This window comes from Taeniopygia guttata, chromosome 4, assembly GCF_048771995.1.
Source record: "Taeniopygia guttata chromosome 4, bTaeGut7.mat, whole genome shotgun sequence".
NCBI classification, from domain to species: Eukaryota; Metazoa; Chordata; class Aves; order Passeriformes; family Estrildidae; genus Taeniopygia; species Taeniopygia guttata.
Window position 1 is genome coordinate 54,704,915 of NC_133028.1, and position 25,827 is coordinate 54,730,741.

At 41.3% G+C, this 25,827-nt stretch overlaps 1 protein-coding gene across 30 annotated transcripts in view; it reads right to left on the reverse strand.

Moving 5' to 3' along the window:
• The window catches only part of ADGRL3 (adhesion G protein-coupled receptor L3), a 490,266-nt gene that overhangs the window by 294,897 nt on the left and 169,542 nt on the right, over positions 1-25,827 (reverse strand). For all 30 annotated transcript variants that reach the window (XR_012055755.1, XR_005980340.2, XM_030271767.4 and 27 more), the window contains one exon: positions 21,927-22,174. Coding sequence is in view for 28 of the 30 variants with exons in the window: in XM_030271767.4 (XP_030127627.4) it covers positions 21,927-21,981 (55 nt within the window). In the remaining 2 variants the exon portion in view is untranslated. The remainder of the gene's footprint in view (positions 1-21,926; positions 22,175-25,827) is intronic.

Sequence of the window (25,827 nt, forward strand, 5' to 3'; positions counted from 1 at the left end):
TCGTTTTCTGGTATCAACTACTCTGTCATCCTCACAGAACAGCACCAGCAATTCAAACAGTGACCCAAGACATTTTAAGAGCCCATTAGCAGGTGTGCCAACACAGAAGACAAAAGGAGCTGTACCTCAGGGAGAGAGAGAGGATTCTGCTGGCAAACCCAAAGGGTGACAGGTCCCCCCACATCAGAGAGAGTCCCTCGGTGGGAGGGCTGCCAGCTGAGCCCCAGTTGCTCTCCAGATCATCTTTCCAGATCTCCTTTGGGGATTTTGGTTCAGTGCCACTGGATGTAGTGTCAATTGTCACACCGAGGTCTCAGACCACCTGTCAATCAACAGCTGCAGGGCACAGCTCAGCCAGGCAGAACACAGCAAAGCAGGGCTGCTCCAGATGCCACTGGTCATGCATGGGGTTGGAGCAAAAATCAAGTATCTCCAACCCTGACATTACAGTTCTGCTAGTAAATTGAACAAAGCCAGGACACCACCACAAAGACTAGCACATGATCATCCACATACAAACTGATGTCCTCACATGGGTTTCAGCAACAACTTCCTGCCAACATCTAGGTAAGGCAAAAGGCTTAGGACAAACCAAGGACCATATCCTGGAAGTTAACTGGGGATAGTCAGCCTGTTTTGGAGGGTTATCTTCCTAAGAACAGCCTGGCCACACCATCCACCTGAGAGCTAGAGAAAGCACTAGCACAATCAAACAGGAGTAAGGGCTCCTGTCACCACAGTTCATTTCCTGAGCAAAGTGTGCATCTGACTCCCATTGCAGTCCCTGAAACATTGCCAAGCATTTGGACACTACCATGGCAAAGGCAATATAAGACCCTGAAATACACAGAATTCTGCTGTTCTCAAAATAGAGGTAATCTGATCACTCCTGCCCAAGAATGAAAAAGTAAGCGATATAAGTAAGTAAGTAAGGATAAGTAAGTAAGGATATAAGAAGCTGAAGACAGTTCTCAGAGCAGGCAGACAACCTAAAGCAGCCTTAAAGGCTACACCAGCCATGCACTCAGAGCATTTATATTCTGTTTATACAAGGGAACTATTTTCAGCAGGACTCATTATTTAAAATCCTTCACACACCCCCATGCAATGCAGCAAGAAAGGTTAAGGTTTCATTCCCCTGGTGAATTCTCACTGTAATTTGACAAGGGTGAAGTACTGTTCTTGTTCATCAGGTTAAATACAGACCCTGTCACATCACTGGAGGTACTGTGGACATCAGGCACTCCTACAGTCCACCACACATTTCTGACATTAAGTCTCTGTGTGCTCATGTTTCTTGCAAGTGATGGTTTGCAACAGCTTTTATAAAATGGCAAAAGAGCTAATATTTGTCTCTGCTTCCCCAAGCACAAACTATACCCACTTCCCTCATCACATGTAAATAACGCGACCCAGAGCAATACCTCGAAAATTTGGAATAACGGCTGTAATCCTCAGAGTTTGAGGAGTACTAGGAGATTTGAGCTGCCCAGAGCTCCCATAAAAGTAATCTAAGCAATGAGACTAACTCTGCTTCTGGCAAAGGATGCTTTATACCACCTCAAAGGACTGAGGTGCACAAGGTTTTTTGTATCCATAAGTCATGTGATCTGTCTTGTCTAAATCAGTAAGCAAAATCAAATCAGACCAAATAATGCACTCTAAGTGTAAGAGCCAAACAGAGCCCTTCATCTCACATAATACAACAGCAGTGCATAAAAAGCAGGATAGCATTTAAAATGCTAGTGGAGCACTTTAAAATAGATTTTCACCCAGTACAGAAGCCACAGGTTGGGAACATATTACCAAAGGCTCATTCCTGCAGATTTCTACAGCATGCCATGATACCAAGAAGGAGGAAAGTGTGTATGATGGCCTGCTTGCTTCCTGCCACCCTAAGCACATACCTCCATGGGTGCCACATACATGGTAAGCCTCCTGTGCAGCCCTAAGAAGTGCTGGAAAAAATGTCATCAAGGTAATCAAAGATCAGCACAAAGTCAGATCCCTTCATACCAAAATTTCAGCTTCACCCAACTGTCCTTTGCTCTTCTGAGTAGTCTGGTTACATAGCAAAGTCCTTGTCAGTGTGCAGAAGAGGAGGTGAGCCCTGCTCATGCAGGCTAAACCCCACTCTGCACTTGAAGTGGGAGCAGCAAAAACAATAAATGCAGACAGACATAAACAAAGCTGCACCTTCATACAGCAGCAGCAAATCTGAGATTTCCAAACTGAGAGGTGGAAAATAATTCTCATGAAGAATACATCAAGACCGAAATAGGCGTGTAAGGGCAGCTTCAGTCTGGCAATTACCCTGGAAGAGTGTAATGTCCAGTCACAAAAACCACAAGATGTCACATCAGCTGTTTGCTGTTACAGTTCCTTTGTTCCCTACACTAGCTGACCCAACAGAGATAAAGCTCAGTTGGGCCCTTCTACACACACAGTGACTGCACCTCCACAAAATTGCAGGCACACAATTGAGTCTGATGAGGTCCTGGGAAACCACACAGTGAGACAAGGGCTGCCACCTTGTTACTTGCTATTGGGAGATGCAAGCCATGTGTGTTTCAGTCATTCACATGTGATTTTAGTAACTGTGTATGACCTTCCACAATAATAACCATAATCAGTGGTGGTGTTGATGTTAATTACTTAAGTTTAAATACAAAACATAATATTATGTGATTCTTTCAGACAGTTTAAACCTGAATATTAAACATTATTCAGCTTATTAAAAAAATAATCAGTTTAGCACAGTCATCTTAAGGGACTTGCATGTTTTACTCATCAGTTTTAATTAGGCTAAAAAGTATAAATCAAGGTCCTTTTTGAGGCACTCTCAAAAGGCACCAAAAAGGTTCCATTCTTTATTTGACTGAAATGCACATTATGTTAAAGTATTAATGAGAACAAACAAGAGTAACTGAAATCACACTCCTGCTAATTTTCGTAATTTGTAGTAGAACACTTTTCTAATTATTAATAGACTTCTAGAGACATCTATGTTGACAAATACACACAGGCTGCACTCCTTTACCTTTCTGACATCTTTCCTTTGATGCTGATGTACAAGGTGCTTCCAATACCTTTTTTTTCTACAAGCTGCTCAGCATTAAAAACCTGTATGTTTCCATGAGTCTTCTGATAACATCTGACTGTCCCACTGTTTGTGAGCTACAATAAATACTAGTATTTCAAGACAGAGGAAGTTAGTAAAACCAACACAATTCTACATTCAGATGCATGCTGAAACAAATGTACTTTCCAGCCAGCTGTACAACAGAATTTGGGCAAAATAATACATTAAAAGAAAAAGGATATTGTTCAGATTTGATTTTTTTTTCTGTCTCTTAAGTCTTCAGCTTAGATGTGCTGCTTACACGCCTGGGGCTGCCACTTGACACAACAGTCCAAGTCACCCAAAGCTACATCTAGTGTATCATGTGGAAGAATGCATTTCGTGCCCAGGAACAGTGCAGACCATGAAAGCCTTTGGGACCTTCTCCTGCACTCCATACATTCTTCCGGCTAAGTCACTCTAGCCAAGCTTGTGGTAAAATAGGTGTAAAAGAACACTGAGAAGTGAAATCTGGCCAAATCACCTCATAAAATGTGAAACCCATAAAGATGAGAGGTCTGCATGCTTGCTGCCTCTTTGTAAGATACAAGTTGTCCTTGTGCTTTTAAAACCTGTCCTGCTGTACACACCAGCCTAAGCAGGCAAGACTGCTTAGTCAAGACAAGAAAAATAATCTGCCTAGTAAGCAAAAAAAAAAAAAAAAAAAAAAGCACCAAACATTCCCATCTGGTCCTCAGGTATATTTGATTCTAGCTACTGCCCAGTTGTAATCTTGTTACTGTCTTCTAGTGTTTAACTAGAGCAGATGAAAAAGCTGCCCTGCTATCACTACAATCCCATGTTCTGCCTGCCTTTGCTCTAGCTCCCCAAAACCTGCAATACACTGGGAACAACAAATGGCATCCAACACTAGCAGGGAGGTGCTCCCTTACTAAACCACCCCATGATGTCAAATCAACCAAATGTATTCCTCAAGTATTCCTTTAATTTCTTTTTAAATCTTGTAATCTTCTTCAAAGCTCATCATTTTTCCTGGTTGTTTCAGCCCCTTGAACCCACTCATGCTTCTGCCAGCAGCCTCTCAAGGACCAGCAAGAGTGACAAGCCAGCAAGAGGGAAAGGGGCTCACTGAAGAAGGATAAGAAGACAGCAATGCAGGAAAAGACAAGGAGCATGAAAAGTGACTTAAGAATTTTGCACACAACAGCCCAGTCAAACCACCTCTGTAAGGAAGGTTTTCCTATTACTTTACTGCATTCACTATCAACCTCTCTTCTCCTTTATAGCCTAAATTATTTCTCACTGTAACTCAGGTTAAAAAAGATGCAGGCAGTGCCTCCAAGGAAGTCTCTCTCCAGGGACCACAACCCTTCCCATGTAACCCTCACTGTTACTCAGTTAATGAGTAGCGTGAATCTCACAAGAAGCAAACAGGAAACCAAAACAACTGTGAGAGAACTTCATACAACATGCATGTTTGTAGTCATCAAAGTCAAATTCTTATCTGTTTTAGAGAGACAGTTACTTTAAATCACATTATCAAAAGGTTCCCTGCGAGAAACTTGAGGGCAATACAGATTTTTTTATTTTTAAACACAAGTTGACAGTCTAAGGTAATCACTTATTTCTACAAAGTGGGTCTTTTAAGAAAAACACTGCATATCACAAGAGATGTCAAAAAATATCTCAAGATAATGATGCCAAATTCAGTGATGCAGGAGATGATTTTTTTCTGCCTAACACAGTAATTTATTGTGTTGGAGTTTTTTTCCATTTGAATACTCTAGTCACCCAAAAGTAGTCCTGAAGTAATTTAGGAAGCTTATTGTGAAATAATCCAGAAAAAAATTAGGCTACAACATTTAGAAAAAACAAAAAAAAAACCAAAACAAACAAAAAAAACCCACAAAAAAACCCCACCAAAAAAAACCCCCACAAAAACAAAACAACAAATCCAATAGGCAAAAATTAAACATTTCATTTCTTTTGGACTCACAACAAAATACAATTTAATCCAAGATGGTTTGGGTCAAGAGTTTTCCTATGGTTAGAAGAGTCCTATTAGTTAGTAATTGATCTCTCATCCTAAAATGACTGAGAAGAAACCACATTTTCTTCTTATATTGCTCAAAATCTGGACTGGCCATCAAACACTCAAACTCCATTTTTCATGTGCATTTTTTTTTTTTCCAATCCACTGAGGACAAATGAAAGGTAAGAGGTTTCCAGGAGCCCTCACAATGACAAAGAATTTTCTTAACAAGCACATATAGAATATCTCCACCAAAACTCAGACAACAGCTGGCTCTGATGGGAAAAATCACACTGCAGTAGAAAAAATGTCAAACCTAAAAATGGAGGGGGGTTTTAATCAATTTTTTTAAAATTAAAATCATGAGCAAAGTTAATTATTCCTTGCGTGGAAGGTTCCAGTGTTTTCATAAGTGTCTTTAACATGAAGAATTTACATCTTAACAGGGATCTGTGAGTGTATACTACGGCTGACAACAAACCTACCTACTAAATTAGCTGATCCAAAACTAGAGAAATACTTAAGTAAATCCTTCTCTTAAAGGCTTTTCTTAAGTATTTTTCCTGGATTATTTTTGTGGCTATACCCAAAGAACATTCTCCATGGAGGTGGAAAAACCAAGGAATAGCTTAGACCTTAGCAAGCACAAGGATGCTGTGAACAAGGTCAGGTTTAGCAAATTTTATCTCAGTTCCTTGGGAAAGGGTATCTCCTGTAACATATGCCTCTCCCATCTCTAGTGATGCACACAGAGACCAGCTGTTGCTCCTATTTAGACACCACTCTATTCACCAGGCAAAAAAAGCATCACCTAGAGCAAGGAATCATGCCAGTAGAATGTTATTTTGAAAATGACTGCCTCCTCAATTTATCATCATCCAACACCAGCCAGAACAAGTAGGCAGTCCATTCTGAAAATAAATGGATTAATCAACAAAAAAAATAAATCCTCTGAGGCCAGGTGAAAAGAGAGAGAAATTGCCAGGGCACCAGAGTTTTAGAGCTGCTGTTCTTTGCCTTCTCCACTACCTGGAGATTGACCCAGGAGAAGGAACATGGTGACCAAGAAAGTTCCCACATGAAGCACACTCTGATATGTTCAGGAATCAATCCTCATCCAGTGGGGAGGGCAGGGCCCATTCCTGCTAATGCTGTCCAGCATTCCCCGGGGTAGATTTACAGCAGTGCTGTGACAATTCTTTGTTTCCCTCCTGCAGCTAGGTAACCTTTGAGAGACACTATAGCTATAACCACAATTCTGAAAGTTGATCATTCCATTACCATGCAAATGGAATGGCAACACCTGACTGATAGGCACAGACACTAGCACTAGGAAGATAAAATTAAATGAAAAATGAAAAATACTAGAAACTACCCAGCCTGCCAAGATGATGCGATAGATATTTCAAAATTATCCAGCAAACCGTCCCTGGCTCTTAAGACTTTAGAGTACAACTGTGATAAAGTTAGAGCACTCAGCGCTGTGGGGTATTCAGTCAGATTCACCATACCAAGGACACTCTATTTAATATTTCCCTTTTATTTTCATTATAGCCTTTGCAGATTTAACCTTGTACCAGCAGCAGAATTAAAGGTCAGAGAAAATAAAAATAGCAAAGGATATAAACACTCATAGTACCTCGCATATCCATAAGGTACTCAACAAACCACATGTCTGCATTGCAAATCAGCATTGATTCATTCTACGTATGTGAAATTTAAGGCACTCAAGTTATGATCCAAAAGAATACAAAGGCAATCTCAAAGAAAACACAAGAACTAAAGTATCGTCTTACTGCTAATTCACTGTGCTGCAAAATCCTGCCTAAATGCAAATAAATGCTGTGTCCTTTAGGTCAGGTAGATGAAAAGTCTTCTACCAATAAAAGGCATCTGTCAAATTTGCAGTACAGAGATTAAAAGCATTTGAAAGGTAAATCTGAAACCCCAGACTGAAACAACAATGCTTTCATTTAAACACGTTACTCTGTGTGGTTACTATAAAGCTCTCACTCACAGTGTAATTTAAGGATCATTTGGATATTCTGTTTGGACAAAAGGTGTCAAATTAAGAAAAGCAGTGTCGAGTCCAGAAACTTTATGAAAATGAAGCCCCGTCTGTAATAGCACCCTACAGGGTTTTATTTCAACAGCATTATTATGTAATTGTACTGGTGCCACATAGTATTTGCCTCAGAGACCCCCAGCTCTATGAAAAGACTCCCACAACATCCCTGATCCTGTCAGCTACAAATGCTGGTGACAGACTACAGGCAATGAGCAGCTAACACTGTACCACAGCTCAGGCTGTGATGGTCACACGACTGTACGAGGTCTCCAGACAGAACCTGCCTGGTTGCATGGACAGCCCACATTTCCCTCACTGCCGACTTCTGACATTCAAGGCCAGAGAGAGCTGTGGCCCCTGCAGTTCTCCTCAACCTTGCTAACGCAGAGAAAGTTGGGCCAGCAGATGCCATCCACACAAGCAAGCAGCAGGCAGTGACAAACCAAATGCGCACGAGAATACATGATTCTTGGTTTTGTTTTGCTCTCCAAGGGTATTGTGCCTAATATGAGATCATGTAGATCAGTCTTGTAGATTGGGTCTGCTGCACAGTATCCCCCTAACCACTTTTAGCCTGTTGTTCCATTTGGAATCCCACCTGGCAAAAAAGGACAGAGAAAATAATTCAATTTATGCAAGTTTCATCAAAGTAAGGAGTCTGCCAGTGGAGGAGACACCCCACACTACCTTCTACAGTGAAGGAAAGAATCCAAAATACAAACCTGTCTCTCTTACTTATTTTGCCCACGAAACAAGCTGTCTTTTCAGAATGATAAAGTCTAATTAACTAGTAACTTACTCAAAGGCTACAATAGAAATCTCTACTGTTTTCTGCAAGTACGGGGACTAACAAATTTTTTGACTTATGAGGTCTGTCTGCCTTGGACACAGGTATGCCAGACATCCTGATGTTGATGTGGGAAGTGCACTGAAGTTGCAGGAAAAGAGTTAAGATTCTTATGTCCCTTTCCTCCTGCTTAAGGGATAGATTGAAAGTGTCACACCAACGACCCTGGACATCACATAACCTCCAAGTCAAGTAATAAATTATTTACTGCAGTCTCCTATTTGAAAGGGAGTCAATTAGTTAATGCCTATCAATTAATACTCAGCAAGGAACAATACCAAGAGATGAACTGGTCTGAACAGCACAGCTCTTGAAACAAAGAGTGCTTTTGAACTGGATACCTCTGTGTTCAAGCCAGTATCTTGCTTCACTGAACATCTATTTCAATACATAAGCGGCGACATTTGCTAGCAAGACATCCTGTTGACACCTATTCAGTCCTGCCCTACTTCGGCATGACAGCACTGTGAGTTCTGCAGGGTTCAAGCCAGTGCTCAGATACATTCAAAGAATTATAATTCCATGTGTTTGAGGGCATGAGGCAAAAGCTTTGTTTCCCAGAACAAGATCTGGAGGGCAGCATCCCCTCCAGGGAGGACACTGCAAATAAAGTTACCCTGGAGACAGTCTCTGAGGAACAGTGAGTGACAATTCTCCCCAGACAAGATGATCTGTTGGGTTGGTATTTTAAGTGGGGGGATGGGGTGGTGCATTCCTTGTTTAGGAAGCAGGAAGGAAAACGAAGGTGAGGGAAGGAAAAATAATGTAGGAACTTATTGCAGGATCTTTACAATAAGAAAAGCCCATCGCTCCCCCTACTATACAATAGCATCATTTTACTGTCAGGACATAAATACCTTTCTCAGTTTCCTGGCATGACTTTCTCTTAGATTTTTGCTTTCAGCCCTGCAATCCAATAAAAGCAGAGCTCAGTCAACCTCTCTGATCAAGAACTGAGCACCCTGAATTTATGGTCTTCATTTTGCCAAGCCTTCACACAAGGAGCCTTCGGACACCTCTGTTCTACAGAGCCCAACCAGGAGAAGGCACCACACATCAAGTTATGATCCACAGTTTGCTGTGATGCCTCTGGTGAGTTCTCATGGTTTTCCATGAGAACTCACCAGAGGCATCACAGCAAACTATGTCAAAATAGATTTTTTTTTAAATATTGTCAAAGCCAGGTATTTTACTTTATGAACAGACATCTACCCAGGCTTCCTCAGGAAAAAATACCTTGTGTTACTAGTATTTTTCAGCTCTACTTAGCTCTTTCCCACAGTTTTAGCTGATATTTCTATTGCTTTCTAAGTAGTATATCTGCGGTTACTAACAATTTCATATGTGTATTTGCCTTCACACATAATGCTCTAGAGGCGTAATCATTATTACTACAAAACCACCAATGAAGGTACCTATAAAAACTAAGGAACATTTGACAGCCCTACAGCTACCACTTCCACAAGATACTCAGATTGCCATATCCCACTGCAAACCACCACAAAAACAACAAACCTATAAATAAATAAAACAAAAATCACACACTGCAGTGAAACATTCAAATGGATTTGGCCCCTAAAATGATTGTGAGTCTAACTCTCACAGAGGTTCATACCCCACAGCTCCTTTTGACTTCTGATTTTATTGACTTCTGAGTTTATCCTTTTTAACACAATGCATTTTCATGAGTGCTAGAGAGACTGATCTCATCTCCTGGTATCAACTTTTCTGTGCCCTAAGCTTCCCACAATAATAGCGCTCCAGGGTGATATTGGATACACCAGCCCTCCTCAAAAGATTTTCTTGATTGCATTTTGCCAACTGGCCAACAAGGGATAATGAAATTCAGCATGTAAGCACTCCCCCAAGAGCTGGAGAATTTCACATCTGTCATATATTTACTATCCAGAAAAGAAAGGCACTGTGTTTGTGCAAGGGCTGGGGCTCTGAAAAACAGGGCTGTCACCAGATGTTCCACAGCTGAAAGTCTGTGTAGCCTCAAGATGTGAGGCTAATCAGTGCAGGCCCTAAATAATTAAGTTACTATGCTTTGCAAGAACTGCTGGCTGTTCAGAGGAGAAAGACCACAATTCAACATCCTAGTGAGAGAAAGGCAGAAAGTGCTCATATATTATATAGGTAAATGGCAGACAGCCAGCATTACCAGGGCAGAATGCACAGGACAAAGTGGGAATCCACATCAAGCCAGGCATCAAAATAGAGTAGTCCCACCTTCTGGGGCCCGCTGGGAAGATTTTGGCACCAGTGCCACAAATCAGAGCAGAGAGCAAGTAGTCTAAGCCATTTGCGTTTCTACTAAACAGCGTTCCCAATCCTGTTTTCAATTAGGATCCCCAAGGACACTCCACAGAGACGATAGGTTCATCCATTTTGTGCCTCATCTCCTCCATCTTATTGTCTTCCAGCTCTTTAATCTTAGGCTCCTGTGAATTCAGGTAAGCAATCTGAAACAAGGGCTGTAGCTGCCAGGATGCAAGGGCGTGCTTGCAGCGCCTCACGACAACTGCTCTCTGTCTGGAGATGCTAAAGGTGCACCAAAACAGCTTCTTACAAATAAGAGCTCTCAAAATTTATACCCAGACTTGTTATTTTTAAAAGGTAAGCAAGCTGGAGCTTTTCTGAAATTATTTTTCTTATGGCTGTCTGATACTGTAACATATCTTCCAAGCACTTTCATGACCAGGGCTCACAAACTCTAAGGTGTCTGCTGGTGATAGGAATTCATTATGTATTTGGCATTTGGCCACGAGGCCATTTTTCCCCCCCCAATCAAATTAAGGAAAACAACTAAACATTATTAGATTTTTTAGTCCTCAGAATTCCCCCAGAGCAATATCTAATGGTAAGATTTTTAATTGCACATGCCTATAAGATTACAAATTGTGATGACAGGTTGGATTTCAAGTCATGACAAAGACATGAATGTATGCCAAATGTTCCTTGCATTATTCCAAGTTTAGACAGACCAGCTCACTATTGGTTTATTTATATACACAGAATGAAAATTACATTTAAAGGACATACACATCCTCATAAACACAAACGAAAAAATAAAATCAAGTGATCTGGATTTTCCTACAACTCTTACAAGTAAGCATTCTTCCTTGAAAACATACTAGCAATTACATGTACAAAGAATTGAGCAGTGATGCTGGCAAAATACAGTTTGAGGTGATAAACAGGACTTGGCCATGAGTCTGTCTTTCAGAGTGGAGCAATAAAGGGGATTCCCTTTATGTCCCAAGTGTTTCATGTTCCCAGGAACACTTGCCAGCCCCAGCGCTGACTGCCCTGCTCCAGCAGAGGACTGGACACATGAGAGGGAGGAAGAGGATGCCTCTGGAGAAATGCACAGCAAGCAGCAGTTGGCAGCGTTAGTACCAGCCCCTGGCTTTGTAGAGCACCACCATGGTATTCCCTGCCTGCAGAGACTCTGCCACATGGTTTTGCTCACCCACATCCTTGGCTGGAAGGGCACAAAGCTCCCAGCTCCACTCCAGCTTGACAAAAGTAGCACAGGCAGCCACACTGCCTTGATCATAAGCCAACAGGCACATCTCCCCACCACTGCAGAGATAAGTGCTGCACAAGAGTGACATACCAGAGCCAGCTCCCTTTTTGTCATCTACTCCCCTGCAATTCAGTAATAGAAACAAGACACTGAGAATTAAAAGTTGGAGACAGATCTTCAGCAACAAGAGCTGCAGAGGGGGGAAAAAAAACCCTAAAATTCTCATTTAAATCAGCAGCACTGATGGACTTCTGATTGTTCCTAGAAGAGCTTGAAGGGGATCAGCCTACCAAGAGAATAAGGACCAAGCACAATGCTGTAACTCTCTGGGCAGAGGAGCAGCCCGCAATTTAGTGAACTCGCTGCAAGCACTAAGAGTTGAGAGATTAGCCCAGGGTACCTTCTCCTCCATGCTATCCTCCAGCTTTCCCCAAAGTAACTCCTCTGGGCTGAGCAAACCAGATTCAGAGTGCATTTACAAGGAATCACTGACTTGCCATGGGATTTAGATCAGACCCCAAAAACATTTAGGGCATGGGCTAGACTCAGTGATCTTGAAAGTTTCTTCCAACCCACTGATTCTGTGATTAAATGAACTCAGTATTAAAATGCTGTATTTATATATGGCTCCACATTCTGGACTTAAGAACATGTGACAATTTGACTGAGCTTCTAAAATTCATCAGGCATCTCAGTTTACATAGATTATGGTATAAGAGGGAGTGCCAGGAATGACAGTAACAAAATTACATATTCCTGGTCCTTACCACTTCCTCTGCCCATTCTAATGCACAGACTGTCTTGAGAAGGATTTTAAACACCTGTGAGTCTTACAGGAAACAAACTTACACCTCAGGATGTGTGACAAGGCACCCACCACTATCAAGCACTGCAGAAAGCAGCCCAACACAGCAAAGCACAAGGGAATATATAGCAGTACGTGCTGCTGTGATTATAATTCCCTGAGTTTATGTGATGCATTCAGTACTGCACTGTAACTAAAAACCCACCAGCCCAGGCCCACGCTTGCTACAATGGGCAGATTGCAGCATCTGTGTGGTGTTGGCTAAAAACCCATTGCACATCCCACAGCTCGGAGCAGAACCATGAGAGAGCAGGGCTCATCCTGCCAGGCCCTGGGAGGAATATTCCAGGAAGGCAGCCCAGCAAAAACTGTTTGATGAAATCGGGGAAATTCCAAGTGAGGAAAATCTACTGAAGTCTCTGATATGCTTTTAGTTTTTCCCACACCACCGCATCTTTCCCAGATGAGTCACTCATTGAGCAGCAGGAAATGTCTTCCAAATTCAAAAAAGCCACATCACCAAACATATCCCATTAAAAAAAAGAAATCACAATCAATAAAGGAAATAACTGAACAACAGTGAATATGCCATCGGGTAATAAATATCAGATGGCTCTAAGATTCATTTAACATGGTGGAACTGATAAAATGGATGTTGGAGATATCATCTAGGGAATCAGCAGTTTCATTTGCAATAAAGAGCTGCTTCTTGCTGGTTTTTGCTGGGCAAAGGTTGGTCTCCCTAACAGGAAATAGCAGGTCTGCCCAGAACTCATGGGAGAAGGTTGGCAACAGCTGAGGAGGAGGTACAAGAGTGAAGGTGGCCATAATTCATCCCCTCACTGTTGCTCTTTTCTCATTTTAGCTTAGCGTACTCCAACATGCCTAGCTTTAATGTATGAGACAACTAGGACCAGAAAACTCTCAGAAGTAGTTTTTTTTCTATCCAGCTCCAATGGTTTAAGCTTAGCTGATGTTATTAGAAAAAGAGAAATAATAACCCATTTGTGGGCAATCCTACAAATCTTCACATCCAGAAAAGAGGTGTTCCAGTTGCATGAAAAAGATAGGCACAGCAAGCTTTTGCACTTACAAAACCTGGCCATGGCTTCCACCTGCAATGCTGGAAAGGATGTCTCTGCCCTAGCATTAGGCAGCTGCTTTGTCTGTAAAGAGGTCCTTTGGTCCTGCAGTTCTCTATTCATTGGGGGAATGGATGCACAGGCAGTCCAGAATGTCAGGATCTCTCCAACCACTGGGAGCTTCCTGTTGTTTTTAGGAAAACAAGCTTTATCTCAAAGCTTAGCCTTAACAAAGTAGACAGGAATCAGCAATTAGCCAAATTAAGGTAAGGATGCAATAGGTGAAAACAAATAGGGAATGGGTGGGCAGTTATCTCCCCTATTCATGAGGATACAGAAAGAGAAGCTGCTCACTTCTGCTGCTCTTTCTGTACTGCACCAGACTCATTCGACCTCCACTTGTCCCAAAAAACAGTCCTTTTGGAGTATCTTACATGTCCAGGAAGACCCAGGACAAAGTGTCCTTTCATGTGTAGAAAGCTGCAGATATGAAAATATTCCTGATGGTCCATGGCACCTTTGGGTATTGGCTATGGGATGCCTGTACCCATATTAGTCAGCTTTGCCATACTGTTTTTCAGTCTTGGTTGCTTAGGACTATTAACTCCAAAAGGATGTATAGAGAGATCAATTGGAAGTCAGGCAAGCTTTTTTGCTTTTTTTCTTTTTTTCGTTTGTTTTTTATAAGCATTTGCATCTAATGCCAAACCACAGTAATTGCATCACTTACATGGAAAACCACTGTGGTTTTTCATTGGGATGCTAATCTTAATACCCGTATCCATCAGAAGTGAAACAGCTCTGGCCCCATCAATATCCTGATGAGTTGTAAGTTTCTGATAACTTAAGTAAAACTTATTTAGGGAGTGACTGCCTTAAAAGCACCCACTTTTAATAGCAATCCCATATTTATTTTTTGCTTAGCTATGACAAGAACTAGTGAAGAATAGGGCTATCTAACAGTACTTGCTAGCCAGGAACTATTACAAAAGAGACAGACCTGGATCAGCATGGTTGGACAATTTCAACATCCTCCTGAATTCCAAGAGAAAGCCAGGCAATACCCCAGAGATTCTGTCATTTCAAGCACATGGCTTCTCTTAATTCTTTCAAAAAAATTTATTGGGAAGAAGGTTTTAGCCTGGTAACCTTAAGCCCCCTTAACTGCATGAGGTTTGACTTTTCTTCAATAAAAAAAAAAAAAAAAAATAAAATGCTAAAGGTTTGTAGAAAGACAAAGGAAAAGGAAAATTAAGAAAGACTTTTAAGACATTCATGGCCCTTTTGTTTTTCCACTCCAGTACCACCCAAGCTGTTTTCAGGTTGGCAGGTTGGCTTATTTTTTCCCCTAACACATCAGCCTGATCCCTTTCTGATGCTTCTCCAAACTGCTGCCACCAAACCACCTTGTCTATTTTTTTGAGTATTTTGAGTCTATTTTGAGCACTTGCTCAAAATAACCAAAACCCAAATGCACCAGACATTACAGTTGCATAGCCTGAACTGGGAGAATATTGGAAGGCTCAAGAGACTGGCTGCAAGCTAAGGTTTCCAGAGCAAATCAAGACTAGGTCAGAAATCAAGAAGCCTAATCATCTTACTTAGCAACTGCCTGGCAGCTGATACAAAATGAATACTTAGAGTTAGGTCAGCTTTTTTAGACAGATGTCTGCACTATGACACCTATTCATTACCTAGGGTGATTAACTACACAAATACAATTTTTTCCAGATTTAACAAAACTCCTTATTGCATAAAGTTATTTACACCTCTTTGTGAGAAGCTCAGCTTTGCACTTTTCAATTCTGTTTTTTTTTTTTTAACTGATTTTTCTTAAAGAATTTCACTAATAAAAACATTTTTACAATCACAGTAAAATATAATAGGAATTAAATTATGGTGCAGTAATTCACACTTGACTGCACAGAGGCCATTTGGCCTTCATTTTTGTGTCTGAATGTGCTGGGTGGGAATTACTGCACCGTAATTTACATGCTGTCACATCTTATGGCTTAGCTAACACTTGAAAAAATCAGAGCTCAGAGTTGGCCACTAGAGAACAGAAATCAGTCTTGTCGGGAAATTGTTACAAATGACAGAAGCATCAGATATTTCAGTCCTGAAAGGTAACACAGCTTACCCCCTCCTGCTGCTGTGAGAGCAAACACATTTTCTGTTGCTGCAGTTCAGAAAGAAACCCACATGCACTGCTGCCATACACATTAAAAACCATCAAACATTTAGGATCATCCAGTTCCAACCTCTCTGCCATGGGCAGGGACACCTCCCACTCAACTAGGGTGCTGAGAGACCCACCCAGCCTGGGTTTTGAACACTTCCAAGGATGGGATAAACAGCTTCTCTGGACAACATGTTCCAGAGTCTCAACATCCCCACTCTTTGGCTTTGTGGAACATCACAACCTTCCTGTGGCCCCTTCTCTCAGGTTTCTTCAGATCCCTCAGGATGGCATTCCATCCTTCAGGCATGTCAATGCATGACACACCTTGGTGTCAACAAAAAACTTGCTGAGGATGCAAAAAGTCAATCCCTTTGTCCATGACACCGATGAAGACATTAAATAGCCCTAGTCCTGATATGGAACCCTGGGAGGAAAAGGTCTTGTTTCCTCCCTATAGCAGGAAAATTCTTTGAGCAGACACACTTGCCAAAAACTGAAGAAAAAACCCCACATTACAAGAAAATCCACTTCAAATCTCCCTCCTTATTCTGTGTGAAATTTAGATATAAAAGAAGTGGGCCCACACACAGACCTCTGCACTGCGTAATGGCTTAAACAAGAATTAAATAGTGGATGGTGTTAAAAAGGTTGAATTTCATCCTCTATCAATTTATAGGTTGATCTGTCATCAGATGGGGAACTTAATATTCTCAATTTTAGTGTAATGCTGCTAATGAAAGTGCTGCAGTTTATACAGAGAACAGCCACCCCCGTTTATCAGGAAAAGCCTTGCTCCATCACTTGTTTCACTATGGAAAAGGTGGCATGGCTGCAGGTAATACAAATTGCCACGACTAGCAAACATTATAAATATTTCAAGGATGATTAATCTTTAAAATACTGAAGTTAGGCAGAAGCCTCGAAGTCAACTTGGCTATTTCACAACTAATAAAACATGTATCTTGTATTTCATTGTGACTGTATAAAGAGTATTGTAGTAAAAGGCAATTATCCACCATTCACTAGCTAACATAACACTGGTACAAGTATAAAAGAAACACAGTATGTATTTTAAGCAGTGACAGTATTTTCACCGTATTAAAATAGTAGTGAGGCAAATGTTCAGCTCACATTAAACAGCACTCCATCACCAAAGACCAGCCTGCTAGCATTGTATATTCCCCCAAGATAGATAATGATGCTTGCTTTAACAGAATCATTGTCACCAGGCAACTACCAGTGCTGTTCAGTAGTAAGTATTTCCACTGTTCCCACAGAAACTGGCTCGGCATCTGGACCTGCTAATGCCTGGAGAGATCAGCCTGACCTTGGAGTGCCATCTTTTCACAAGGATGCAGCCCTCACCACGGCTGTCTCCCAGAAGCATTGCAGAGATGGAGCAGAAGCTCAGAGGGCAGGAACAGGACAGCAGACGAGGCTCACTTCCTTGCAGCTGCAGTGACTTGAAAGAACTTCAAATTTCATTTGCTACTCTGAGAATGACAAATTAGTTCAGCCCCATCTCAAACTAATTCTCATATGGAGAGACAAAAAGGCATCTGTCCCTAAATGCAGGAAGGTCACTTCACAGCTATGCCACAAGACTGCATAAATGAATTCTTGGAGGCAACCAGTTTAAGTTTAGAACTGGGCCAGCAGCATCTGTAGTCCTGTCAGTTTGGTGCTGTCAAGTATCAGGCCTTAAGCTTCATAACAATACCAGGCACCAGGACTTGATAGGCTTTGTGTGAACTACAACCTATTTTAGCTTAAATTTAGCTCTAATCTCCAAGTTATTTGAGAAACTTTGCTGCACTTGCAACTTTCCCCTGGGATAACTTTTGTCTAGTCTGTCCTAGCTGCAATGTCAGATTGTCCTGGTTTTGGCTGGGATAGAGTTCATTTTTTCTTAGTAGTTGGTACAGCGCTATGTTTTGGATTCAGTATGAAAATACAGAATCACAATGATATATGAGGCTGGAGGGAAGTAATCAAGCATCTGTAGTACTTAGCTGCTAGCTGGCCTTAAACCGTGACACAGATACCTGTTGTTTATCCTGTATTTTTAGCCAGGTTCTGGTTTCATTATTAACTTGTTCCGACTTCAGTCTGGCTTAATGTTGGCCAAGTGTGTGGTTCTAACCCAAAAATCATATTATATAGCAAGGAAAATATTAAGGAATTTAAGCAATCACAGCAAAGACTAACCCATTCCATGGATCATCAGGAGAGAAGAGTGTGCAGCCCATTAATAAATACAGCGTTAAAATATATATAAACAACCCCAAGCAACTGCAAGACCAGGAAGAACCAAACCCCAGAATTTTGCCCAAGCAGGATTTTGTGATGCTGACAGCTCACTCTCGTATCACAAGAATAAGGCAAGAGCTTAGCAGCAGAAGAAACAGGTTCCCAGACAGTCACACCTGTTGATTTAATTGTATTTGTAATAATCTCCAACAGAAACTGGGTGATCTGGATTATTACTTAATTGGAAAAATAAGTGGTTGTCTCTCTTTGGATTATTAAAAGGAGAGTAACAACAATTAACTCATTCTTTGTTGCACATCATATAATTAGACACACAGTACAATCCTTAATAAATAATTTGCAAATAAATAATAATAAACCAATCCCATGGGATGATAAAGATCTTTCCATACAACAGGCCTTCGGCTCTCTTCCAGAGCCTAAAATAAGTTGTTTGGAAATGTGCAAAATTTCACCCCACAGTGATCACTGTGGTATTCTTCCTACCCTGCTCCTAACAGCATGCAGCTCTAAATCCCTTTATTTCTATTATTATTTTTGTCCAGCAGTCTGGAAGTCTTAAATCTCAGCTCTGAGCCACACACGAGCACGACAGCAATGTGACAGAGCAGGTGTACATCTCTCCAGGCTTGAAAACTGAGCTGCTGCCTGTCATGTCCATCTCATTTCAAGTGAACTTTTGACAGCCTTCATTTGTGGGTGAAGAGAAATCTGCTCTGTTTGGAGTCAAGGGGAGGAAGGCTGAGGAAGAGAACAGCTGCTCATTTCAGAAAATGCCTCTTAGAAATCCACCTGCTACAGGGAAAGAGTATCTGTTTGCTCAGGTGTACGTGGGGGGGAAACCAACCAAGGCAAACTTTCCCAGGGTCCAGACCTTCAGATGCTTTGGGAAAGGCTTACAAAGAGGGGCAAAAATAAGGCAGGGGTGCAAAAGTCTTGCCCCCTTAGCAGAGCGCTCACAAAGGATGAAAAAGACTCTGCTTTTATTGTTATTGCTGATAGTTTTATTTTCTTCCTTGGTATTATTTCAGTCTATCTTGTGTAATTCTCTGATTTTGTCTAACAGGTTTAGTTTTAGGCAACAAATGGATTTACAGGCTTTGCTGTAGCTTAGGAGTGGGGATAGCTTTTGGGGGGGCTTCTACACTGCTCCAGGTTGTGGCATGAGTTGTAAGCTGTTTTCCATTCAAGTCAAGGCTAACAGTAAAGAAAGCAGCCACTACACAAATCTATTATTATCTTAAGTATTTCACATGGCTTCATTTTTGGGCTATGATTCAAAGCAGTCTGAGCAAAACTAGACAGTGCTGTGCCTGTGCATTTTGCATACAACAGATTAACATCATCACTGAGGAAATGCAAGGACTCATGACCTTTTCCCCTTTCATGATTTCTACAGCTTATCAACAAGATGACATTGTACCAGGGCACTATTCTGGAAGATTACTTTTCATCTTGCAGATCCACTCAGGTATATACCCTTTGACTCCACACCTGTCCTCACAGCCCAACACACACAATCTACTCCAAGAAATGATACAGCTAAAGAAAAAAAAAAAGGCCCCTAATAAAAAACCCAAAACATCAAAACACCACCACCACCTCTCCAATTTATGAGATCACTGGTCTAAGAAATCTGTCTGTAATGCAGCTACCACTACAGATAAAGAGGCTGTGTCAGGGAACTCAAAAAGGGAATGAGATGTAGCAAGATCAGTCTGAAAAAGTAGTTCATATCTCCAGCAATCACTACAGCACTACAGGACAGGAGTCATTCCAGATCATGAAAGAGTAACTCAAATGATTGATTCCTGTTAAGCATAAATTCTGAATGCTTCCTGCATGCAGTGAAAAGGGATTACTAAAAGAGAAAATTAAAAAAAAAAAAAAAAAAAAAAAAAAGCAGGGCTTAACTAGGCTATTTTTATAAGGAAGGTGAGGTTGTGGCATGTGTTTAAACAGCGTGCCACAGTGCTGAGATGGAAGCTGCATCCTGGCCATTCAGATCAGAACAGGGAAATCCAAATTAAGTTCTCTGGCTCAGACCAAGGGTGTTCTCCCTCCCTTGTTCGAAGATAGCGGTCACACTTCCACTTGCAGCTGCTCAGGTAATATGGGTGTTGGGTAAATGGGTGATGGTCAAATTTACCACCACAGCAAACACCCTGTACATTTAGTCTTGAGAGCAGCATAAAGGCTAGAAATATTTCCAGATGTAGTTCCTGCACCTCTGGCATTTGCTCATCTGTAGTATAATATGACTGCTAGGATACTTGTGACATTTTCATTTACTGGGACTATCAGGCAGGATTTTCCAGCTACAGTGGCATTGAGAATCTTAAACAAAACTGCCAGAGGCATATTTAAACTAATAATTGCTTTAACTGTTAATACTACTTAAATACAAAAATTTACAAAACATTTAGCATTTAACTTTCCTAGAGAGGATTGGAGAGAACCTTCCTGAATAGCTCTTTCATTCCATTCTAATTGGTCAACCCAGTTTAAACACTCAGTCTAATTTTCAAATCAGTGAGGAAGAGTCTTGCTTAAATAACAACACTACAGATAGCCTTTGTCCCCAAAGGTGTTACATAAGAGACGTTGTGCTCTATAGATACGTTCAGTCAATCACTTTTTTTTTTTTCATCACCTTATTTCTCATAAAATTTTCCTTCTAAAAGTGTTTTAGCACATACACAAAGGATCAGTTGGTAAAGCTCAAAAAAGCCTGATGAATATTTTAAAAGAAGAGGCCCACAGCTTACATACAAGAGTCATGTCATTTACAGACATGCTTCCACTGGCCTTTAATTAAAATGAGATCCTTGGTAGAGTTCACCTTCAATTTAAGCACCAGAAAAATTAGGCAGACAGATTTTCCAAAGTTCTGCCTGGAGCATTTAGTACCCACCACTGCTAATAGGGGCTCTTCAACCCTTCAGCACTTGTGAAACCTGGCAGCTTACTTCTAGAGCATACACTTGGGTTTCTCATATCAAAAGAACCCAACAGGCCTCAAAATCTTATTTCAAAGAATTACATGTGTCACATTTCACTTAAAAGTTTCCTGGCTAATAAAAGAGATCAAATTTTTCTGCTACAGCTCTGTACTGGATTTGGATGGCCAGGTTTTGGGGAGGGAGGGGCTGGTTACAGGGGTGGCTTCTGTGAGAAGCTGCTTGAAGCTTTCCCTATGTGTGACAGAGCCCATGCCAGCTGGCTCCAGGACAGACCCATCACTGGCCAAGGCTGTTCCATCAGGGACTCTGGCACAGCCTCTGGGATAACATATCCAAGAAAGGGACAAAGCTGCTGCTTTGTGAGACAAACAGCTCTGGAGACAGGGTCAGTGAAGGGAAGAGGGGCAGGAGGTGCTCCAGATGCCAGAGCTGAGATTCCCCTGCAGCCCTTGGAGGTGAAGCAGTTGCAGCCCTGCTGTGGCTCTGTAGCACGAGAAGCCCCCACTGGAGCAGGTTCGCTGGCAGGATGAGCGACCCCATGGGCGCAACCCACGCTGGAGCAGGGGAAGAATGTGAGGGGTCCTCCCTCTGAGGAGGAAGGAGCAGTAGAAACAAGACGTGATGAATTGAACAGAACTCCCACTCCCTGTGCCCCTGTACTGCTGCAGGGCAGGAGGTAGAGACAACTGGGCGTAAGTTCACTTCAGGAACAAGGGAGGTAGAGCAGACGGTGTTTTTACAATTTGCCTTTATTTCTCATTACCCTAACTCTGGTTTGATTGGTAATAAATCCATTTTCCCCAAGAAAAGGGAAGAAAAAGTCTGTCTAATGTAGCAACTAAACTCAGAAAAAGAAGCCTTCATGTGTCACCAGAGTTCTTAGTTTCAGTAGTTAAGTCATAATGTAACCTGGGAATCTCAAAGACATGAGGTGAAAGCAGGGAGAGAAACCAACATCCTGTAAAAAAACCCACACCATTAGAAAAAGACATAGAAAAAAACCTTTGCTATTTTCTCTTCTCTTCCCTTCCCACAGGCACATTTACACCACCTCTCACTCACCATGGGCAAACGGTGTTAAGAGCATTGTGAAGAACAGCAGCTGTGATGACCACATGACTGTGAAGGAGAGCTTGAAAGTATCCCAGCAAACAAGGGTCCAAATAAAAAGGTGAGCGTCCTCCTGCACGTGCTTCCAACACTTGAGCAGTTGCTGGCATTCAATTCACATCCAAAAAGGGGAAAAAAACCTGATCAAAAATAATAATAATAAAAAAAATATCCCACAGCCAGTATCCAGAGTCTGAGACCTACAAATGAGAAAGGAAAAAAAAACTGCAGTTAGTAAAACAGTAAGATACGTGTTTTCAATCAAGTCTTGCTGCGTTTCTTAGCTGCCAGCTGTAAAGGCAAATGTGCCTTCCCCACTCTCTGGCCCTTCAGATGAATGCACATTCCTACATAAAATAGGAATTAAAACTTATGTCTGTGCAGAGAACCAGTCACCAAACTGGTGAATAACCAGTGCTCTCCTTCCTCTCTCAAAAGAGGGCCCCAGACAGCAGTTTTGAACAAAAAAGCTGAGACTTTTCCCTCCCTTTTGCATTTCTGTCATGCCTGTGATGTGGATGCTAATGGCAAGATACCAGGCCAGGCAGCGGGATTACTAACGTAGCTTGGGAGTATTTCCACTGATGATATGCCAGAAAACCTCTCTTTGTTTGAGGCGACCTGTATGGCTCTTAATCACTGCATCTGGACCAGGCTTTGAACCAAGTAGAGCCCGAAGTTACCCTTATCCTGTAACCAGCTACTTTCTAGTCACTGCCAGCTACTCACAGCTACCCGAGCTCTGCAGTTATTTATTGTGGAATTAAAAATAATGGTGTTGTCCATCCCACATGCTCACAGGAAAGCACGGGGAAATCTGAATCCATGCTTGAATAGAAACATTTGCTCATTTAACCGGAGAACGTATTCCAGCTTTCCATCATTTTAATCTCTCCAGAAGGGGCTAGATGGCCACGGTGTCTCAAACTTGGCAGGAAAAAAACAACTATACAGAGTTAAACTGCGGCAGCAGTTTGAAACTTAGCTCCCCACTGACTTGGAAGTGAGGAGGAAATATGAGGAATTGAAAAGTACTTTACATATCTGTCTTGAACTCCTTAGACTCCGCAGTCTTCACAGTACTGGTCTAATTAAAAATCCCTCAAAAAATCTCTGATCAACAGAAGTTATTCTTCTCTGAGCATAGAAGCTGTTTTTGCCAACTTTTGTTCTTACCCAAAACCAAGTCTGAGCCAAAAAAGCTGTATGAAAAAACTGTGCTGCATGCCATTGTGATGTGGGTATATTTCTGAAAGTCTGGCATGACAAAGTAGCCTTTGTTTTGCTTTCTATCTTTACTGATCAACTAAATAAAACCCCATATTGTTCAGAACCAAAGTCTATAAAGAAGTTGCATTTTTTTAAATAAATGTATCTTGTACTGCCAAGATTTTATTTTCTCTCTTGATTCTCCTCCCCATTCTGTCCCTGCAATTTGTTCACTCAAATGTAGCATTTAGTTTCCATAATTCTTTTCTCATGTCTGTATGTGGGGCTACTAAAAATTCCAAGGTCAATCTGCAGTCAAGTGGCTTCTTTGTGATCATCCTTGAAATTAAAACTTTGCTCGAGCTGGGACTAATCAAAATAATCATTGATAATATTAAAAGTCTGCTTTTCAAATAGGGAAGAGCCTCATGAGTATTTTAAATTGTACATTCTAAACAGTGATCAAGTTTTCCATTTATATTTTAGTAGGCCACCAGTACACATCAAACTACAGTACTGCCATTATTTATGCATGCTTTTTCTATAGTATCTTCTATAAAGTTTCAAAAGTGAGAAGCTTTTTGAGCTACAAAATTTTTCACTCATATAAAAGATGGGTGAAAGCTATCCAAGCACAGGTACACTTCCCTGAAGCAAAAGCTCAGTCAGGCAGTGAAAGAGCGAAGGTTTGTTTTCAATTTTTATTTGTTTAAACTGAATCAGTTCTGAATAATCTAAGCCTGTTAAAAAGAGATAACATTAAGGCTCAATAAAAGGGTTTTGGGTATATCTGAAGAAGCCACAAACTAATTAGGCTCTCTATTCCAGAGAAGAGATAATTGTCAGCAAAATACTTACACAGAGCCCTTTAATTTTTTTTTTTGTCTGTCTACATATTCCTGCATGATAGGATTCTAGGATTTTTTTTTTCCTATCATCTCACATTTTTTTTCCTATCATCTTTTTTCCTATCATCTCCTATCATGCTCATTCACAGGCTGAATGAGCAAAGCATTCACACACCCTCTACAAAGTCCAAACACTAATTTTTGAGAACTAATGTCTTGGAACCACCAGAGCCACAAATAAACATTTCATCCTCCTGGAAAGTACATTATTGAGTCACAAAGCTCCTGTGCAAAAGAGACAACAGGACTAGCTTGTCATTATGCACCATTTACTCCAGCTGTAAATCTGACCAAATATTCTCTGCTCTACCATCCTTACTGCCAGAGGAGAACACTCCAGAGCTGTGGCCCGTCAGGTGGTGTCTGCACACCCTGGCTGGCACAACCCTGTCCTTAAACTTGCTTCTGCAAAGCCTTCAACTCAAGCTCACACACAAATATAACCAAATACACAATGTGTCTGGAGATATGCCAGCTGTGTTTAACAACACAGGGCACCACTAGATTAACCAAGTATGTTGGAATGCTGCAAAATTCTGGGTGGGTTTGTATTTCACGTAATCAAATAATCACAGTGTGTTTGAGAACTGAGTATCTGCAGAAAAACAGCTACATAGGAAATGAGCGGAACAACCCTTTTTCTTCTTAATGGTCACTCAACTCCCACAAGCAGCAGAAAGAGGCCTGCAAAACAAAACTCACTTCATTATTGGATTACCTCCAAGTAAAGTACAGCCAAGGAGAGAAACTAGAGAAAACAGTTCACTATCTGTGAGCTGTAAAGCAGAACATTACATTTATTAATGCAAGAAATGGATACGCTATCCCAGTGAAAAATTTAAGGGCTTGACTTGAGGGGTTTGGACTTTAACCACAAAGATGATGCTGCCTGGATTGATTTAAGAGAAAGTTCTTCTGCTCACTGACCTTTATGCCCAAAGTGCTGCCCGTGACGCCTTCACTGTCTGATCTGCTGCATTACCCAAACCAGAACTGCATGCTGGCAGTTCCCAAAAATCCAGCTCAAAGTGCTACTGGCAGAATAGAAGAAAGCTAAATAAAGGCAACTAAGGCCTCATAGTGAATAGATGAACAGTGAAGTATTCATCAAGGTGTTGTTCATAAAAGAGCATTATAGATACACTGACAAACTCAACATCTACCCAAGTCTGTTCTTCAGCAGCTGATGTCAAGCAGCACATGGAGCATTTTCTGAGCTCATCTGTCGACAGTCTACAGGGAGGGTGAAAAAGAAAAGGAAACCGGTTCATGTGGTGAGTGAACAGATAGGCCGAATTCAAAGCTGAATTCAGAGCAGTGAAGTCAAACCTGTCAGAACTCCATTTAATTACTGCCTTCTTCCAAACACAAGCATTTGAACCTGCACAAAGCTGTTCCCTACCCTTCTCACAGGGCAAAAGCTGCTTCAGGTATCCAGCATTTTCTAGGCAGGGGAGAAGAGAGAGTGTCTTACAAAGGGGCCCATTAGCAAAAGCCAGATAGGAATGCTGGGGTTTTCTTACCCAGTTTTACTTGCAGCAATTTCCTCCCCACCCCTGAAAATGTGCACAGCAAAACTAGGTTAAACAAATCAAGGATACAAGGCTTGTTTTATAGTTCTTAATAGAAAAGATTCCAGCACTTATTCTCCTCCTTTGGCAAAAGTCACCTACTATGTAGGAAATAAGTGTGATGTTTCAAACAAATATTGATTAAATTCACTATTTACAAGGGGA